The following is a 19,547-nucleotide window of genomic DNA, read 5'->3' on the forward strand; positions in this document are numbered from 1 at the left end:
TACTTTGGATACCTTACTCAGCCTTGTGTCAGGGAACTGAAAATAGCATGATGAACAGTTTAAGTAATCATAAAATTAATAGGTTTAATAGACATTGAAAAGGAGTGCCTTTCGTTTGAGCAGTAAGTTACAGCTACGGTATAGGTATCCGTAGAACTTATAACATGATAGGTTAGTCAAACATTTCAATTCGATATTTGTTTTCTATACGGGTAAATTGAGCTCTAAGAGCAAGCTAATAACTGCTTTTTAAATATGGAATATTCATCTATCTGTCCACTTCATCTATAATTAACTAGTAATGATGTTTCTCAGCTAATATCGATTTCATTTTGCATAGCTACAGATCATCTTTAAAAGGAATCTAAAATTTCGCTTCTGTATGAAATAGTAATAGGTATTGTTATGAACTTTATCGATTTACATCTGAAAGTGAATGAATCAAACTATTATTAGCTGAGAAAGCTTAATATAAATACTTAATAGGCAGATTCAATCCGGTAGAATACTAATGCTCTTACATCGAATTAATGTACATCCGCTAATGCATTGTATGGCATGATTATGCGTAAATTTAGTCACCATTTATGGAAGTAATCGCACGACTTGGATAAGTGATTTGTAACATTGCATTCATTTAAAGAGTAAGATGATATATTGCACCAAAATTGCGATATTATAGAATGTATTGTATAATGAATTGCTGTCGATATCCCATTCCTAATAATTAATCTACGATGTAACAAATATTTTGTATTTCCATAGCTTTGAGGCGTGATTTTGATTAACTTTGTTAAGACATATTGTAACCATCAATATGGTTGTTTAATATGCTTAATTAAATACAACATCATAGACTCAAGTTTTCTCTTAAACTGACCAATCCATTTTAAGACTGTGGTGATAAAACTGACGATCATTTGTGATATCCAGTCTTATCTAATAAACGACTTAAACTATTATAGAGTACAGGATGAAGCGCTAAGTGTTAGTTTTGCCTTGCATCGGCATTCAGAACCTTAACTGGATTTAATTATATTGGATTGGTAGGATATTATGGCATACGAAGTACAGTAGTTAGGGTATTAGAACATAAACAAGAAGAGAATGCAAGACCGTAACTTATGCATTACTTTATAACTATAGAGTTGTTATTTCCCTCTCGTACGATTTAGGTGATTATAATATCATTTATAGCCTTATTTCCTTCTATGATTTCCTCAAGTATAAATTTTATGGTTATAACTTTATGGATATTATCCCTATTCCATTCGATTAAGTTGACCATAATATTATTTATAGCATATTTATTTCCATAATAACCGAGTTGGCTGATGTTGAGATATAGTAATTATAAATGATAATCACCAGACTTGTATATCCATCAATACATCCAATTTATTTAGTTAAAATTAGAAATTACTAATAAGTAGCTGAACACAACACTAAACCAAAACCGATAGTTATCAATGAGTAAGAAGATCAAATCTAACGTCAAACCTAAGATCAAAACTATCGGATCTTTGTAGTTCTTACCCATCTAGCTTACCATGCATATCCTTAAGTACTATCTAATTTAAACAGTGCTATTAAAGTTCAAATTACTAATTACTAATTTTAAGACGATTACATTCCATAAAGAATCGATTCCAAATCTTGATAATTAATACTACCGTTAGTTATTGTATTAGTAATAAATACTATAACATGAATGTAACAGCTAGGATAAAAAATAGAGCAATATATTGAAAATTGTTCTAGCTAATTATTGGTATCATATCGCCTTTATCAATTATAAACATTTGCGATTTGCTCCGGGTTATGCTTCATTCCATTAATGTAATTATTTTTTATAATAATAAGGCAAGCAAATCAAATATTTGTTCTAAGAATAAACCATAATTAAATCTAAATGTGATGAGAATCCTCACTGTAATCCTAGATGATATAAAATATTGCTTCTATAAGTTATCCGATCGAAAAGGTTTCACTACGCCGAAATATTTATTACAGAAACTATTTTCTTTTCAGAAATTCCATTAGCGTAAATATTTATGTCTAAGTTTAGATTGCAAAAACAACATTTTACATGAATAAAGTTCTTTGTTTTCTGCAAGAAATTTATTAAATTCTTTTACTAACTGAATAATTACAGTTTGAAATTTATTGTAGATATGTAATCGTATGAGTACATAAATAGAAAATTCTTTAATTATAAAAATAGATTGTGTAAATGACAATAACTGTCACTGAAAAGATCGATATCTTTTAGACAAAGATATCATTAATTATGAAGAAATAAGAGGATTAATAATTAGACTTGACGCAGGGTTTTTCAATTCCTTCCGGTATTAAGTCAGAGATTGATAAGTATAAGCTGTTTGCAGATTTAGTCGCAATTGCTTTAATTCGCTAATCAATCAAGTGAGGTATTACAACAATGATGATACCTATCTTCGAAGGGATCCATGTCTATTAGACAAAAGGTTATTAATGATAAAGAAGTAAAAGAATTAGTTTATAGAATTGTAGCAGAAATTTCTCAATTTCTTTTGGTTTTAAGTTCCAAGACTAATAGTGTAATTTACCGACAATTTCAGTCTTAATTGCTTCAACCCGCTAATCAAACTATCGGTATGCAGTAACCTAATTATGATATTCACCTTAATCTCGTAATAGTAAAGAGGATCATTTGATATCCCTTTTAATGATTCACAAACTTGATGCGACATAACATCAAACTTTTTTAAATCACGATTATTTACGATGGTAGATAAAAATTTCATGCAATCTTAGCCCTACTGGTTAAATCTAGTAATGCACGAATAGAAATTTAGTGCTTTGAGATTGATCGATAGTATTCTTATTTAAACTCCATAGTTGATGAAATCTGATTGGTTTATTCCTATCTTTTTTATCTTAACTGATCGTCTTAAGTTTGTTAATACGCATGATTATCTTTAGCTCTAGTACCTTGCCAGCTAATTAATAGTAGATATGAGGACCATTTATTGAAAAATGTATGTGCTATAAACAAATTTTCTCAAGATGCTCTCGATCGTAACCAAAGGACCTTGTTTTCTGGAAAGGAAACAGAAAATTTGCTGCTAGTAAAATTCTTTGATATCGGACTATAGACGGCGAATAATGCATTCGATTATTAGCATACCCAATGCTCTAAAATAGATTTTCTAAGTAATATCCTTTAATTTTTTGTAGATCGATTCATGATATTTAAAATTGATAAGGTACTCATCCATCACGTATATCCGAACAAATTCACAGCTTTGAAAGCAACTAAATGTCATCTTAATATATCAAATAAAGAAAAAATTTTTGATTCTATCAACGTCTTATAAAAGGATGAACTTGATATTTTGCACATGCAAATATACATTAGAGCAATTAAGTTGTGAAAAAGCAAAGATATTTACGTTAAATATTTTACATAGAGATAGGGGACTGCTTATTTTTCTATCTCTATGAACATATTGGAGTATTTCAAATCATTCATAGTAACTTGGGTGCTATCTTCAAGAGCGAAAGCTGTAACGAGCTGGAAATTTATTGAGTGGCACAAACCAAATGGAAGCATAAACTTTATATTTTACTTGTTTAATTTACCTGTCAGAGCAATTTGCTTGTAGGAAAGCAAAGATTTTTGTTAAACATATTGCATTGAGATAAGAGGTTGTTTACTTTTCATCTCCACGGACATATTGCAGCGATTTCAAATCATTGATAGTAACTAGGGAACTAATTTTACTGTTAAAGCTAGAACAAGCTTGTGGTTGGTTGAGTGATATAGACCAAATAGACAGAGAACCTTTATATTTTGTATGTTTAATTTATGCACTAGAGTAATTAAGCAATACAGAGCCATTCACTGGGAGGGAAGCAAAAATATTTTTTTCAAATATATCGCTTAGAGATAAGAGACTGTTTATTATTTTCCCATCCACATGGACATCTTGGAGCTATTTCAAATCATTGATGGTAACTAGGGTGATATCTTTATAGGATAAAGCTACAAATAGTTCTGAATTTGTTGACAGATACAGACTAGATGAAAGGATGAGCTTTATGTTTTGAATATTTAATTAGCCAATTCTCCTATTAGAGCAATTCAGTTGTAGGAAAGGAAAAAAATTTTATTAACTGTATTGTATGGACATAAGAGATTAATTATTTTTTATCTCTGTGGACATATCAAAACTACTTTTAAATCATTGATGGTAACTAAGGTGTTATCTTCACAAGCTAAAGCTATAAAGAGCTTTGAATTTATTGTCGGATAAAGACTTAGTAAAAGGATAAACTTTATATATCACACATTAATTTTACATATTAGAGTAATTAAGTGATCAGAACAGATCTAAAGTTATTTTTAAATATTGTCTCCAAAGCAAGTTCGCAATATTATCGATTGGCGTTGAAAGAAAATACAATGATGGTCTTGATAGACTATTATACGTTATACTATACATTTCAAATATTAGAATATTTTACGAATTTTGCTGGGCAACTATTGTATCACTATAATCGGCAATAGCCAGTCAATATTATTCCATACTAAGGCTAGAAACAAGTAGAAAAATTATCTCGTCGTGAATGAAGTTGCTCTGACAACCCATAGAATCAATTTCAAATATGACCATTCATCAATATTCAAATTTTGACCATTGACGTCGAATTTTTAAATAACGTAAAACTTGCTGTCAATATTATTACAGCGTTCGAACGTTAAATTAATTTACGACCATCATGATAACAAAAGAAGTTAAACATGGATACATGTAAAAGCATAGAATTAACATTGTATAGTAATCATACTATTTAAACGGTGATAATAGCCAAGAATTGCTTACCTTAGTGGTTGACAGAAAGCTATATGTTGATATGGTTGTTGCTATTAACATCATGTCGGTTCAATGACAGTTTCAATAATCCATTTTATTTGCATAAGAATCGATATCCAGTAGCCCTTTCGTCATTGGATAAGATCTGAATTCATTAATTTTAGCACGTAAAGCTACGAGATGAAGATAGTTAATTAAGGAGTGGATGATACTATAACACTTAGCAACCAAAATCACAACACCTAGTTTAACAATTGCTCAATTGTGCACCATGACATTGCCAACATGGTTTGTCTTTATTTGACTCTCCCTGTATATATAATATAGCCATGTTACGAGAAAAGCTTATTTTTATGCTTAAATATTAATTCTAAATTGTGCAGTACCGGTAATTTGTACTATTAAAATTACTGACAGAGAAGGTTACAAGTTTTTGGTGAAGGAAAGATCATTTTTAACTTAGTAAGTTAAAAGCTTTGAAAATTTCCCATTTCGTTTGCTTTACACTTAAATAGCGTAATCTTATAAACCTGATTTTGTTTTCTCTTATAAAAGGACTAGTGCAAAATTTGATCTAAACCAAGATTGATTAAGAAGAATTAACAATTTTTATCCACAAACAGCCATTGTGATTATTGCTACTTTCTCACAAGGTAAGTTTTCGCTAAACTAATCGAGTATACTTAGAATAATGGACCATCAAGATGACAGGATAACCTGTTGCATTTAGCTTTTGGTCACTGAGAGTATTTAGAGTAAGACAGAATGATATTTTCGTATTTAAGACGACAAAAAAATCAATACTACATAGCCTGTTGTATGCTGTGAAATGCATCTTATGAACTTACCTCTCTTGCGCTGTGGCATTTCTTGACGAGATCTCTTGTCGCACTATCATTTACAGATGATATTAAAGACGATGTTAATTACAGTGTTTACAACCGCTTTGGGATAATATACTGAAATCATAACAGTAATTAATTTTCTTTTATGAATAAAATCCTTAATTTTTCTTTAATAGCCGTCATGCTGTGTATAATCGTTTGCCTTTTACTTTGCTATCGTCATTTATTGCTAGTAATATAAGAGCGATCTTATTTCATACATCAGTTATAATTTCAATTTAGCATTTGATCGCTCTGAGGCTCATTATATTGACTCATGGAATCATCATCACCTTGCTTTAATTAATAAAGCAGACGAGACTGCTTTTAGAAAGTTAGAATACATCGGAGCCACCAATGATACATTGTCATAATAGCCGTATAGGATATCATTTCTATTGGAATGGAGATTTATTATGATTAATTTTATAGTCAATCTTATGTTACTGAATCTAAATTGTACTACATTTATTAATTTTTAAATCTTTCTGCACCTAAATTATAATAGTTTAATTTGATTTGTTCCTTGTTTTAAATTGACAAGACTATTTATACATGTAGAGAATAAATTCGAATTGGGAATGATCAATATAAGTACCATCTAATATTATTTAACGTGATTGGGAATATAGTACATTTAAATTTTATCGCTAGGGCCTCTGTTACTGATTCTAAATTATCTTATAACATTTTACCAACCTCTGCAGTCAATAACTATATTAAATTTCTCTAGAGAAATTTCATGTAAAGCCATATCTCTATCTCTTAATGGGGAGACCTACTACGTTAACGGAATATTTTGTTCACGACTAATTACGACCGAATTTCTTAATTGGATACATGAAATAACACGATGGCATGTAAATAGTTAATACTAGTCGAATTAGATTTACTTAAAATAGCTTTATAGGCGTAGAAATGCTAAGCAACGTGCGAAAATGCCAAACGATTAGACTTGCGAAAAGGGAATGAAAGCTCAAATGAAATCCGTTATTAACACGATTTCGTTACACATATTTAATTGAAGTTACTGAAAAACGTCGCCAATTTAACCTGTGGAGCCCTATAAATAGGTAGTTTTAACTTCCTTAGTATCATTCTCTCGATAAATTCAAGTTGGATAAATAATATATGACAGCGTTAAAATAATTTAGTAATCATTACTTCACACGGAAAAAATGACTTTAACATATAAGGGTTGTATATTGTCTTACCGGTAGCATGAATTAGTAGATTTTTTCTTCTTTATTAACTGTAATATGACATTGGTATAGAAATAATTTCATGTAGCTCTGAAGCCATTTTGCAGCTATTTCTCTAATGCTCATTAATAACAATAATCATAAAATGTAATTGAATACAAAACAATGTAGCACCTGGCGATGGCCTATGTACAGATAATGAAAGGTAGAATGCGGTAATAGAAGAATAATCACCTTTAGAATTTATGTCATGTTTAAGGGTTTTACTGACGAGCTAATTATGCCCTCTTTCAAGCATTTGACCTTATTCTAACGTTGTATTCTTTCCATAACTATTAAAATTCTTTCCTATAAGTGGTAGGAAAAATTTTTAAACTTTCGTCAGGCCTTAATATTGGAAGAAATTAAAAAAAGTTAATCTAAACTAAAGATGACCCCCTAACCCTTTCCCATTGGAATAATAGTTTATAATAATATCATAGATCGACAAATAGACAAATCAGTCAGTTATTTCTCTACTAATCTATTATCTTAGCGCTTTTCAATATAGATATGCAAATTTTGCCTGAATAACTAAGAATCGTAAAGAATGTCTTAATCAACGTGATTGTATCTAGCAATTTCTCCTTCAGTATCGCTATATAAAACATAAGTCATTCTCTTTGAGAATGCAACGGTCGTTGATGATGATATTTGCTATTTTTTCTAAAGAATTTCAGTTTATTCATTTTGAAAATATTTCTTAATCCAGCTATGGCGCTGAATCCATAGCAATTGCTATACAGAGTCACTAGCAATAATGATCAAGTTGAGACGTAAAATTAACGAATATAGGATATTCCATTTAAATAAGAAATTGTATTAACCTATTACGACTAAGACTGAGTACCATAGTTGATTGTTGGCATTCTAGAGGGAATAATCAATTTTTAAATCTAAATTGCCATTATTGAACTCTGTTTAGTTATCCTCGTCAGAAACTGAAGTAGTAAGCATTTATTATTCAAATTTGAAGCTATCTTTCATTCTCTATGGAAAATGACAGAAACAATTATTAGTTATTTGACCAGAAACAGTCAATACCTTTTCGTGAAGGTTAAGATCTCGTTAATGAATAATGTTGTTGATGTCATGAATGAACCGAAAATTTTATACTAATTCTTCACCGACAAATTATCACGTTAATATCCAACATATCCTATATACGTTGACGTTGATAAGTATGGTTGTAATCTAATAAATCATCATAGATTAATAATTTATTTCATTTTATCAGTATGTTGTAGATTGCTAACATGCAGTTAATGTGATTATTAATTTACTCTATCGTCGCCGAAAAATAAATAGGAATAATCCATGTTATACATAGAATAGACTGCCATGAACATTGCTGAATAGTTTTAATTTACGATAACTGATGTGTTGTCGACTACCTATTCTTACACAGATAAAGCAAGGCTATCATATCATAAATAAAGATGCAGTAATAATACTTATTTTGCCCATACATCAAAACTCAATAATCTTTAATTGAATACGATGATCACTTGAATATAATTGCCGGTTAAAAAACTTAGCGAGAATGGTACTCTGTCTTATATTACGTCGATAAACATGGCTATCATCGCATAAGTGAACGTAAACGTACGTGTATTAACAGGTTCATTTTGCCAATATATCAGACATTATTAATTTGCAATTTAATACAATCATCGCTTGAATATATCGCCGCATAAAAATTAGTAGCAACAGTGTATTATCCGATATCCATAAAACAATTTTTATCTTCTCATTACTGAATATTATTAGTTTCCTATTTTGTCAACATATCAGATATCGTTAATACGTAATTGTAATTTAATGCGGTCATCGCTTGAATACATATATTGCTGCATAAAAATTAGCGGAAATGATTCACTATTTGATGTAGATTAAACAAGATTATCTTCTCCTACATGAAGGTACATCCATTGTTTCCTCTGCTATCAGTATGCGTATATCAGATATCATTAATATATAATTATTATTCATATAATCATCGCTTGAATACAGTATATTACCCACATAAAAAATTGGCGGAAATAGTTCATTATCTGTTATAGATAAAATAAGGTTATCTTCACGTAATGATCATACACTATTAACTTCTTACTTTGCCAGTATCTCAAATATATTGAATCTGCAGCTTAACAATGCAGCCATCACATTTATTTACTACCGTTAATGACGATCGATTAGCAACATTAATAAATTGTCTAGTGGCCATAGCCAGCGCTATTTGTTTACAGCGACATGATGATGCAAATATCACGTGATCCCTAGTTGTGGACATTCCAAATTTTACCAAACTTGGAATTTGAGGTTACGTAACCATGGAGACCATTTTGCGTTTTGGTTGTTTCCGCGGAATGCAACCACTTGTAGACATTGCTTGGGAAGATCCCATGTAGAGACAGCTTAGATTACAATAGTTTGCTTTATTTATGCATTTTTTTCTCATTAAAACAGAAGTAAGACACTATTGACTATCGATAATTCGTGCATTACGTCGGAAAGCGTAGCATTAATTAAGTAGATCCATCAAAAGATTTAAGAAAATTTTAGTATTGCCGTAAATGGATAGGCAGTAGTGTAGAAATAGTAGTTGGTAAATGAAGAAGATAAAAATAGAAAAATAGTAGGATAATATTAGCGTGCGTCTGTAATGGAATCTTTTACTAGAAAACAAGTTAGAATTAAAAAATTGACTATACCGTAGTTACTAAAGTACAGTACAGTATAAACCTGAAAATGGCGACGAAACAGCGGGTTCATATGTAAGTTAATTAATATGTGCTCTTTATTGCTACACCTACAGCCGTTGGAACTATTGACATGACATATTAATGATTTTATTAATAAAAAATGGTCGTTTAACCAACACAGTTATTGCCATTAGGTCTTGGTTCTAAATCATACCTTAGTAGAGCCAAAAAAGTTTTCTCTGATTGCCATTACTTTTGTTCATCTCATACTAAATAATGATAAAATTTTGAATCAAACAAATCTTACAGGATTAACTTATACTTTTCAATATCCGAATATATTCTTATCGTAGTTGTAGACTTTCGATATGAAGGTGTAATATAATAGGAGTTTACTAGCCTTTGTAGGCTTCTTATCAGTATCTCTCAATCTTGCCTAACAGCCATATTCTCAATATTTATAGGAGTAGCCAATTTCCCAAGAATAAAGTCATATATAGTCACTCGAAAAATCAACGCGTCGTCTTCAGTAGGCAAGTGCCAGCTCCTTTTACTTTATCGTCCGAGATTAATAGAAGGAGCGCTCTGTCTACAATATCAGGTAAGCGAATAATTAATTATGTAAATATAAATATGCTACCATTTCATCCTTTGTCAATTCCAGATTCGCTCTCTAGATATTAACGATCTATTTTTCACGGTTTACTTTAGGCTTTGGTAAAAATCGTCCAGTAAAGAAAGGAAAGAATTCAATGCAGGGATTTTCCAATATTATAGCTAACTTTGGCAGCCAGAGCAAGGGCAACTTTGTTCAAAGCTATGGCAGCCAACGACCCACAACCAAAAATAAACCATCCACTACCAAGTCATCGGTTGCTCTAGTTCCTCCTTTGAGACGATTTATGACAGCCGTTTCAAGTGCTCATTCTACAAAAACCACTAAGTCTGCCATTAAAAGTGGTCATGCTTCATCAAAATCGAACGCTTCTCGTCAAGATCGTTACAGTACTGGCAAAGATAGCAATAGAAATACAACTGCTGTTAGTCGTGGCACTGATGGAATGAAAAGTAATCAATCATCAAGATATAGCCAAGTCAGACCATCGAAAAAGTCAAACGATGCCACAGGAATTCCAATGTATTCAAAGTTACAGTCTAGAGTTCACGATAGTCGTAGGCCAAGATTGCAGCCTATTGCTGAAACTATTAAGCAAAAGCCACATAGTCGACGTACAACAAGTGAAATTACTCGTGTTTATTCATTAAGCACGCCATTTAATGGGCCAACAGCAATGAAATCCAATAATGGTCATTTATCAGAACGTCATTCTAGGCCTGATAATGATCGTTATGATGCCAATAAATCGGTTAAAAAAGAAGATAAGCCGAAACAACCTATTCCAACATTAAAGTCTCGCTTACCTAAATCCGTATTTTCATCCATGGTCGTTGGTAGTAACAAATTCGGTCAATCTAATCCTGATGATAATGATGCCAATAAACTTGAATCACAACCGAAAAAGGACAATAAATTCTCCCAAAATGCAAAGAAATCTTCAAAGCCTCTACCCTCCTTTGCAAAAAATCGTCGTGCATGTGGTGCTGCAAGTGATTCCGACCTTAGTAAAACCAACAAAAAGCCGACTAAACCATCCAAGCCCAAATATAAATCCGATTTACATTTGAACTTCTTACCAATCAATCTGTCTTATTACAAAGATTATGGTGTTACTGAACCAAAATCATTGGGTATGAAGAAATGGGCTTCTGATGAAAAGATTCGTAAATCTCCCTACAAGTTAAATCTTAAAGTCAACCCTGAATCTACATCGAATGGTGGCAAAATTCCTTCTCCACGCGATGAACGCCGTAAATTATCATCTGAAAATCAAAATCTAGCCATTAGCCCAGCCAATCAGGAACTAATTAAAGGGCTCAATCGAATCTATGGTAAATCAGTAAAACAGAACTTATTGCGTGGAAAAATAGCTGAAAAGGTGCGCCATGCACAAGAAGAACAGAAACTCCGTGAAAAAATACAATCCAAGAATGAAAGGCGCTTATCGAATATAAAAAAGAAGGAAAGGGAGGAAGATATCCGTAACATTAAAGAAAAACATAATAAGGATTTACAAAAGCGCTATGCCAATACACATATGTCGATGAAAGCATTATCTATTGCTGTTATTGCCGGTATGAAACTAAAGCAAGGATGGATGCCGCGAGTGGATGATTCTAAAAAATCGCAACCATTGTACACAACCACATCGATTAAAAAGCCTAAAAGTGATCAAGATAAGGCTAGTTCTGTTGCAAGTTCCAGAAATTCGATCGCTCTTCCTGCGGAGGAGGGACATAAATTTTTACCAGCCTTGGATGTGAAGCATGAAACGCAGCAACCGTTGAGCTATAATCTCAGCAATCGAAATAGCCCCAAGTCTATGTTTAATCTAAGAGCAGAGGATGATGAGTCGATCTTACCACGACTAAAAACTCCTCCAGATTTTTCAAAATCGCTTGATACCCTGCAAAGAGAGATTGAATTGCCTAAAACGCCTGATTTTCTCGATAGACAAACATTACATCTCGATGACGATGATGACGACCAAATTGCTAAGAGTGACAATGACAAACATGTCAAATTTAGTGACATGGACGATAATCCTGTCGTAGGAACGACAGCAGGCTACTCGAACCCGCAGTCTCCTATCCTTTCAGGTAAAATAGTGTAGTATGGCCGAAATGATGATTATGGGCCTCGTAGCTTACAGTGCTTATAATGTTTTGATAACTTATTCAACAGGAAGTTCGAGAGGCAATAGCCCGATACCTAATAATTCTGTTGTGTTGCCTAAAATCTCATCACGAGGTATGTCTAGACTACGATTCCTACTAGTATTCATTGGAAGTTTTGCAGATGTGCTCCATTTATAATCCCTTTAAAAATTATTGAAATATTCATACATATGCTGACCAGTGATAGATATAGATGACAATAAATTAGTAGATATTTATTGCTAGTTTAAAATAGAGGTGAAGAATAAATTACTAGATCTTGATTGCTAGTCTAAAATAGATGAAAATAAATTATTTTATCTTCATATAGATGAAAAATAAGTTACTACTGTTTCGTTATTTCGTCTTTTTTGTTTTAATTGGTGGATTATCTTAATTACAGATAATAGTCCACATGGACCAAGAAGCTCAGCGCCATCTGATGAAGGTCGGAAACTATCGAGCAACGGTGATGATGCGATAGCTAAGCGATTAGCAGCATTGAGGAAAGGATCCAAAATCGGAAGTGGTGAAAGTAGCCATGATTTATTGAGCTCGCAAAATGGTCTTGAGCAGAGGCTAAAGGATAATAAATTGATAGATGACGATGCAGATGCCGATAGCAGCAAGGGCAGCTTAACCGAAGTACCAGATATCATACAGCAAAAGTTAAAGGAGCTTAAATTAAAGAATCGATTGGATAATCCTGGAGATAATTCATCGGATATCGATCAAGGCGATAGTAGGCGCAATAGCAGTGTATATAGTTTAGGATCACTAAGGACAAACCAAAGGCCAGGTGCATTAGGCTCTGCTAGTAGTGGTTACGCTAGCGAAGGAATTTCACATTTGCCGTCCACAGCTACTGATCCAATCCGTGTTTTACCAACTCTGGGTAATGATAGTGACAAAATAAATAATGTAAGTGGAGCAGTTAAAAGCAGTTTACAATCTAGATTAGCTCGACTTCGATCCAATCTGGATAAGAACAGAGCTGGAAGGCCATACAAGCCTCTTAGTCGTAATAGCAGCTTAAAACAGTTGGCTCTGGCTAATAGCAGTGCCCAGCAAGATTCGACTGCAACACCAACGAGTTTTAGAGCTGAATCCCAAGTAGATCAAGTTCAATCTGGTATAGCAAATTCCAATAATAATGATGATGACCATGGTGATACGTCAAATTCGCCAATTAGCTCGTTTGATTTATTACAAAAATTAAAATCGAACGCTGACAATCATAGTGCAGGCAGCAGACGCAGCAGTTTATTTGATACGGATGGCGGAGTACAGAAAAAGTTAGAAATACTCAAGAATAATCTAAACGATACTCCTGGATATAATAATTACAAACCTAGTAGTGGCAGTCGTATTGGTAGTAGACGCACTAGTTTGTTCGATGAAGAGGAGGATGTTGCTAAGAGATTGAATGATCTACGTAGTAGTTTAAATGATGATAAAGGATTATTTCAATCGTCTTCGCGTCCCTACACTGGCAGTAACATCGGCAGTAGGCGAGCTAGTTTGTTCGATAATGGTGGAGATATTCAGAATCAATTAGATTCCTTAAGGGATAACGCCAGTTCTAACCAGGGATTATATAATTCGCAATCACAAGATCTCTTACAACAGAAACTAGCTGAATTACGATCGACAGCAGCGGTCGAAGGGTAGACCATGACGGCAAAAATAGCCGCAATTAATTAACTTTAATATTTTTTGAATAGAGTATATATACACGCGTATCCAACCTTAATCCAAGCTGGATTTATTGTACGAAAATTATGCAATTATGAGCGTTAAAAAACATACTATAAGTGTAGTATGTCCTGTGGATAATTGTAATCTTATCTATGATCAGCATTTTACCTATTTAAGATGATGCTTGCAAATGAATATGACTATGTCTATTGGAATAATTTTGACACATTATTTTATGTTAATACAAAGATTGTTTAAACAACTGTATAGTACAATGACAACTTGACGAAAGAATTCTAAAATTTTTTGATGAAAAAATCAATTTAATATTATTTCCTTTTCTGCAGCCGTAGTTTATATTAATATTGATAAAGCTATCATGTTAAGCCTAAGATTATTATCTATTCTCCCTGTATCATATATCACCCATAATTATTGGACGAATAGTTCTATTTTCAGGTAATAACTGATAACAATTTAATCTTATGAATGGAAAGAACATTTCTATTCAACTCAAATTGACATGGAATAAGGATAATAAAATGAGCTATGATATTACCTTTGATCTGTTAGATTGTGATTAACTTGAATGGATTCATGATACGCGAGTATTCATGACTAGTAGGTAGATATAACCGCAGAATAACATGATGATGCTCGGAAAGATTGACACTGATGTTTATACACATATCCATTAGTCATGAATCGATATAGTAAACTGACTGATCCATAAGATAGAGATGTGTTCCTACCTGATATCCAGTTTAGCTTAAAATAGGACATCCAACTACTCCTCGACTAGCAAATTGCCAGTTGAAAATTCATCGATTCTACGTTGGTAGATGCATAAAACATGGATTATTTATCAGTTTCACTTATATATTTATAGTAATCCTATTGACACGGAGGACATCATTGCTACTACTTCTGTATGCGATTTTCAAGTGTTCCAAATCGAAATTTGTAACGTGAAAGTTAAATTAACGCGAGGGTCTCAATAAATTTCTACCACTTTTGTGGACATGTTAGTCAACACTTTGTTATTGCACTACGCAAAATTGCTGTCATTAGCTGAAATCACTACATGAACCAACAGAACTTTTGTATTCGTTTAAAGTTACACAACAGTAAAAGAGGTTAGAACTAGCAGTCCAATCGGAAGATAACAACTCATGTCAAATATCGTAAGCAGGACCTTACTTATCATTGCTAGTCTATCGCTTTTAATAATATTGATATGTACTCAGATCGACGAAGAAATTCGATCATGGTCAACGTTTGCTATGAACTTAGAAATTAGTGTTCACCAGCTACTGGAGGAGCAGTTTCAACGCAATGTTTCGTAATATAAGCTTAGCCTAACTAGTCCATCCTTATTGGTGATATTATTTTTGCAACTTGCAGCCCCTGCTAAGCTTTATGCAGTAGAATCTCCAAAATGGCTAACATAAACAGTAAGAAGGAAGTAGTCGTCCACTGTTGTAGCTTGCCTGCAAAAATAATGTTACCAATAACGATGGGCTAGCTAGTGTAAGCTGGTGTTACGATCGCTACTAGGGTGACATTATTTCTGCTAGCAATTTGCACCCGCTTAATCCTGGCCTAGTTGGTTAAAACCACTGACAGAGAATCATGTTTGAGTAGTACAACTCTACTAAGAATTTATGGGAATCTCTCGTTGCTACCATCGTCGGGTGGGTAGATCTCTTCAATTTCCAGTTAAAATCCCATCAACTGGCGCTCACTGTGGCCATCATTCACGAGTAAAATCGATTGCATCGGAAGAAATCAGACACCCATAGCAGGACCAGTTGATCTGATTAAGCCAGAATAGTGTTGTTCTACCAAGTTTAACCGTAGTGGTAAAGTCAAGAATCAAGAGTACGAGGTACTACTTGCTTACACTAGGTTTGAAGTGGGTGTTGACTGGTGTGGCTGTGGCTGCAATCTCTTAAAGTAGAAGTCAGCAAGATCGAGCAGTATTACTGAATAGCCATCTCCGATCCTGTTTATTTACTCAAATATTAGTTGAGGATAGACAATACTACAGTATATACTTTCCAATTGATCTCTATCGTCTGCATTTGATTGGAACTTGAGACAAGGAAAGATTTGCACGTTATTATTATCGCACAAGAAGGAGCAAGTGATTAAATCAATCAACTATCGTCCTGAAATACATAATTATAATGGACAAAACTGCTTATCCTCCATTTACTCTCGGTAAAAGTAGATTTGATCAGGTAAGAACTGGAAATGATAGAATAAACTTATCGCTATTGCTAATAAATTACGACTCCCAAACGATTCATCATAGTAGAGTACACGCCATATACTGTACATTTCTACTGCAACATCATCTACAGTACTTGCAGTATCAGTGGATGTCTAATAAACGGATTTCTATTAAAAAGTTGAACGCTAGAGTCATATTGTGCCTTTATTTAGCACTAGTAGAACATTTTGGGCATGTGAGACCGTTTCTACTTTGATTTCTACTACTTTTCGATCGAGTTCACTCTTAATTTACGGCTTAATCAAGGACAGATTACGTCGTTAAATTTGTAAACTATAGATGCCTTATTTTTCCAACTGATATTAGAGCATTTACAGAGGACGATTAAAATTTGAACTTATTCCACACTTAGCTTTTAAAGCAATGTATAAAATGACTGACTTCATTGGCTCTATTAGTCGACATTTTTAGGTAGACTGCGCCATTTCTTAGATGTAACCGATCCAAGAACATTATTCGTGAGTGAGGTAAGATAAGATTGAAAATGAACTAAAATCAGTCTTTTAGGTATATATATAATTAATAAAAATCAATGTGTTATAATAGATTCATAGTGTAAACGACTGCATCTACTACATTATTTGGATTCGATTTTTGCTTCGATTTATGCTTCTATAATTTAAGATATAATTATCAACGTACTGGATATGAGTACGATAATTTAAACGAAGCAAAGTATTTAGCTGATGTATATAGAATGCTAATAATTTTACTTTTATGCCTTCACACACTCAACCTCATGATGCAGAAGCAACTTCAGGACTCTATTAAACTATTAAATGAATACAAGATAGGCAAGCTTCCTGATGGGGTTACAAATGAGCAAGTAGGATAACAACTTATTATTAACATAATAATAATCTAGAGAGATTCTTCACATTTATCGTTGACTTTGTCGATAAATCTACTTAATTGCCAACGATATTTGGTTTGACATTAATCAATATCATTTTTAATGAATTATTAGCTATGGAAGGCTCAAAAAATTAAACAGGTACTCAAGGTTTTTAGATAATTATCAAATTTATGGAAGTAAATATCTAGTGTATTCTATGATTATGATGTTGCTAAAAGTTATAAGATGTAGTAGGATGATAGATGGCATCTAACATCTTTACATCGCAGCCTTGACCTTTACTATTTATAATTCCTTGCTTTACAGGCTATAATTCACCCAGATACCAATGAAAAAATATTCATGCCATTTAGAATGTCGGGTAAATTATTATTATTACTTATTGAAATAATAGACTATTTATGCTATATAGGAAAAAATAGATAATTAATATTATGGTCATATCATCGACGATAATGAACAAAACTGCTTTCTTGATTTGCTCTTCTGCGCAGGATTTGTCCCATTTGGTACTCCGATTGTAAGACTTCAAATTAATTCTACTGCTTTTAATCTTGTTGATAAAGTGTCTGTATACATTTATTACTCTTGATGTAATCTTTCTTTAAATATAAAACATTACTCCTAATTGATACTGCTGCTGCATTAGGTAGTCGGATTATTACTTCCAAATCCCAGTATGAAATCAATCATTTTTTGGCAGGTTGGTATAAATAATTGCTTTTGCTTTCATTTGAACACTCAGTGTATATAAAAATTGACAATTTATGATTTGCTTTGTTTCATTCTGTAGTGGTTAAATCAAAGTCATAATGCTTGCGTTAATTATGCAAATCGTAACGCTAGTAAAGTAAGTGATATCACATATTTTTGCGTAGTGGAATCAACGCTGTATCAGTCTAGCTGCTAACAAATGTTCTAATTCGTATGTTGATTGCTAGCCAACTCCAACAAGTGAATTTGTTGCCGGTTATTTTGCAGCAATTACGAGTGCGATAACCATAGCGGTAAGTGGAGTTAGTGATTATTTAAAGGATTTATTAATCGGCTAGCTTATCGTCACTGTTTTGTGACTGCAAGTATCTTATTTTGCTATTGGATCGTAAGATAGATGCTATACGTCTAATACATTTTATTGCTATCTAACTTTTACACTCAAAAAAATGCGCTTATATCTTCCTTTCATTATCATCTTTACAATTACAGCTCGGTTTAACGGCAGTAATTAAAAGAGCTGATCGTTTTAGTCCTGCTACTCGCAATGCTATCCAGCGTTTTGTGCCATTCCCAGCTGTGGGTAATGTTGATATTTATACACTTATAAACAGACTTGAAGTGATATGATCTACCAGTGGAGATTAATTCGAAAAAACCTTTAAACCCTTCAACTACAGTAATGCAGGGTGCGTATATCGTTTCTGATCGACTATCTCTTAATTTGACTATAGCATCTGCTAGCGTTTGCAATGTTCTATTCATGAGAAGAAATGAATTATCTCGTGGAATTGAAGTAGTAGATAAAGATGGCAATACAGTTGGAACTTCCAAAATTGCTGCTAAAAAGGTTTCTTGTGAATTTGTTGCGCTTATCAAACGAACCATTAATAGAATGATCCTTTAAAAATCCTAATTAGGCTTTAGTTGAAATGGCCTGCACACGTGCGTTCTTGCCTGCTCCTATTTTATTACTACCTACAATTGCAATGCAACTTATGGAGAAGTAATAACGCATTCTAGTCCTCGTATTTTCGTTGCATTAGTTTGATCCTAGTATACGTTGATTTTCAAGACTGTTGATATTAATAAGTTTGCAACGGTTTATCATAACAGAACCAGATTTTTAAAGGCCAATCCACGTTTTCATTTGCCCCTGAATGCAATCTTTTGCACCATATCGTTTGGACTAGCTTTACCGCTAGCCATTAGCCTATTTCCTCAAATGTCTTCGGTAAGGATAGCATTTCCGACATGTATTTCAATAGGTCCTTAAATATTTAGTAGATAATCACTAGAATGCATTTTAAGTGGTGTGATACATTGTACTATGAATAGATTGAAACTGAAAAACTTGAAGAGAACGTTCGAAATCAGGTAAAAGGAGAAAAGTTTTTATATTACAACAAAGGATTGTAAATTTTTGAGCAGATGATAGGCAAGAAAAAACGATATTGCGCCCGATACATATCGCATGTGAAGCACTTTAATTCAGCTTTACATCAATATGCAGGAACAC

At 32.9% G+C, this 19,547-nt stretch overlaps 2 protein-coding genes across 2 annotated transcripts; both read left to right on the forward strand.

Annotated features, from left to right (window-relative positions):
* Positions 1-9,735: 9,735 nt before the first annotated feature.
* Positions 9,736-14,135, forward strand: TRIADDRAFT_61428 (uncharacterized protein; the record flags this gene model as incomplete). The annotated part of the gene is made up of 5 exons (XM_002117362.1): positions 9,736-9,761; positions 10,154-10,290; positions 10,401-12,407; positions 12,493-12,558; positions 12,868-14,135. 5 exons carry the CDS (start codon positions 9,736-9,738, stop codon positions 14,133-14,135), a joined length of 3,504 nt encoding a protein of 1,167 aa, XP_002117398.1.
* Positions 14,136-16,351: 2,216 nt separating this feature from the next.
* On the forward strand, positions 16,352-19,304 carry TRIADDRAFT_32552 (uncharacterized protein; the record flags this gene model as incomplete). Its single annotated transcript, XM_002117363.1, has 13 exons — positions 16,352-16,405; positions 16,857-16,925; positions 17,207-17,284; positions 17,426-17,452; positions 17,621-17,675; positions 17,809-17,834; positions 17,964-18,017; positions 18,108-18,164; positions 18,256-18,321; positions 18,521-18,611; positions 18,763-18,878; positions 18,949-19,034; positions 19,145-19,304. The coding sequence occupies 13 exons, from the start codon at positions 16,352-16,354 to the stop codon at positions 19,302-19,304; spliced, it is 939 nt and encodes a 312-aa protein (XP_002117399.1).
* Positions 19,305-19,547: the final 243 nt, after the last annotated feature.

The sequence above is a fragment of the Trichoplax adhaerens genome, genomic scaffold (assembly GCF_000150275.1).
Source record: "Trichoplax adhaerens TRIADscaffold_24 genomic scaffold, whole genome shotgun sequence".
Lineage (NCBI taxonomy): Eukaryota > Metazoa > Placozoa > Uniplacotomia > Trichoplacea > Trichoplacidae > Trichoplax > Trichoplax adhaerens.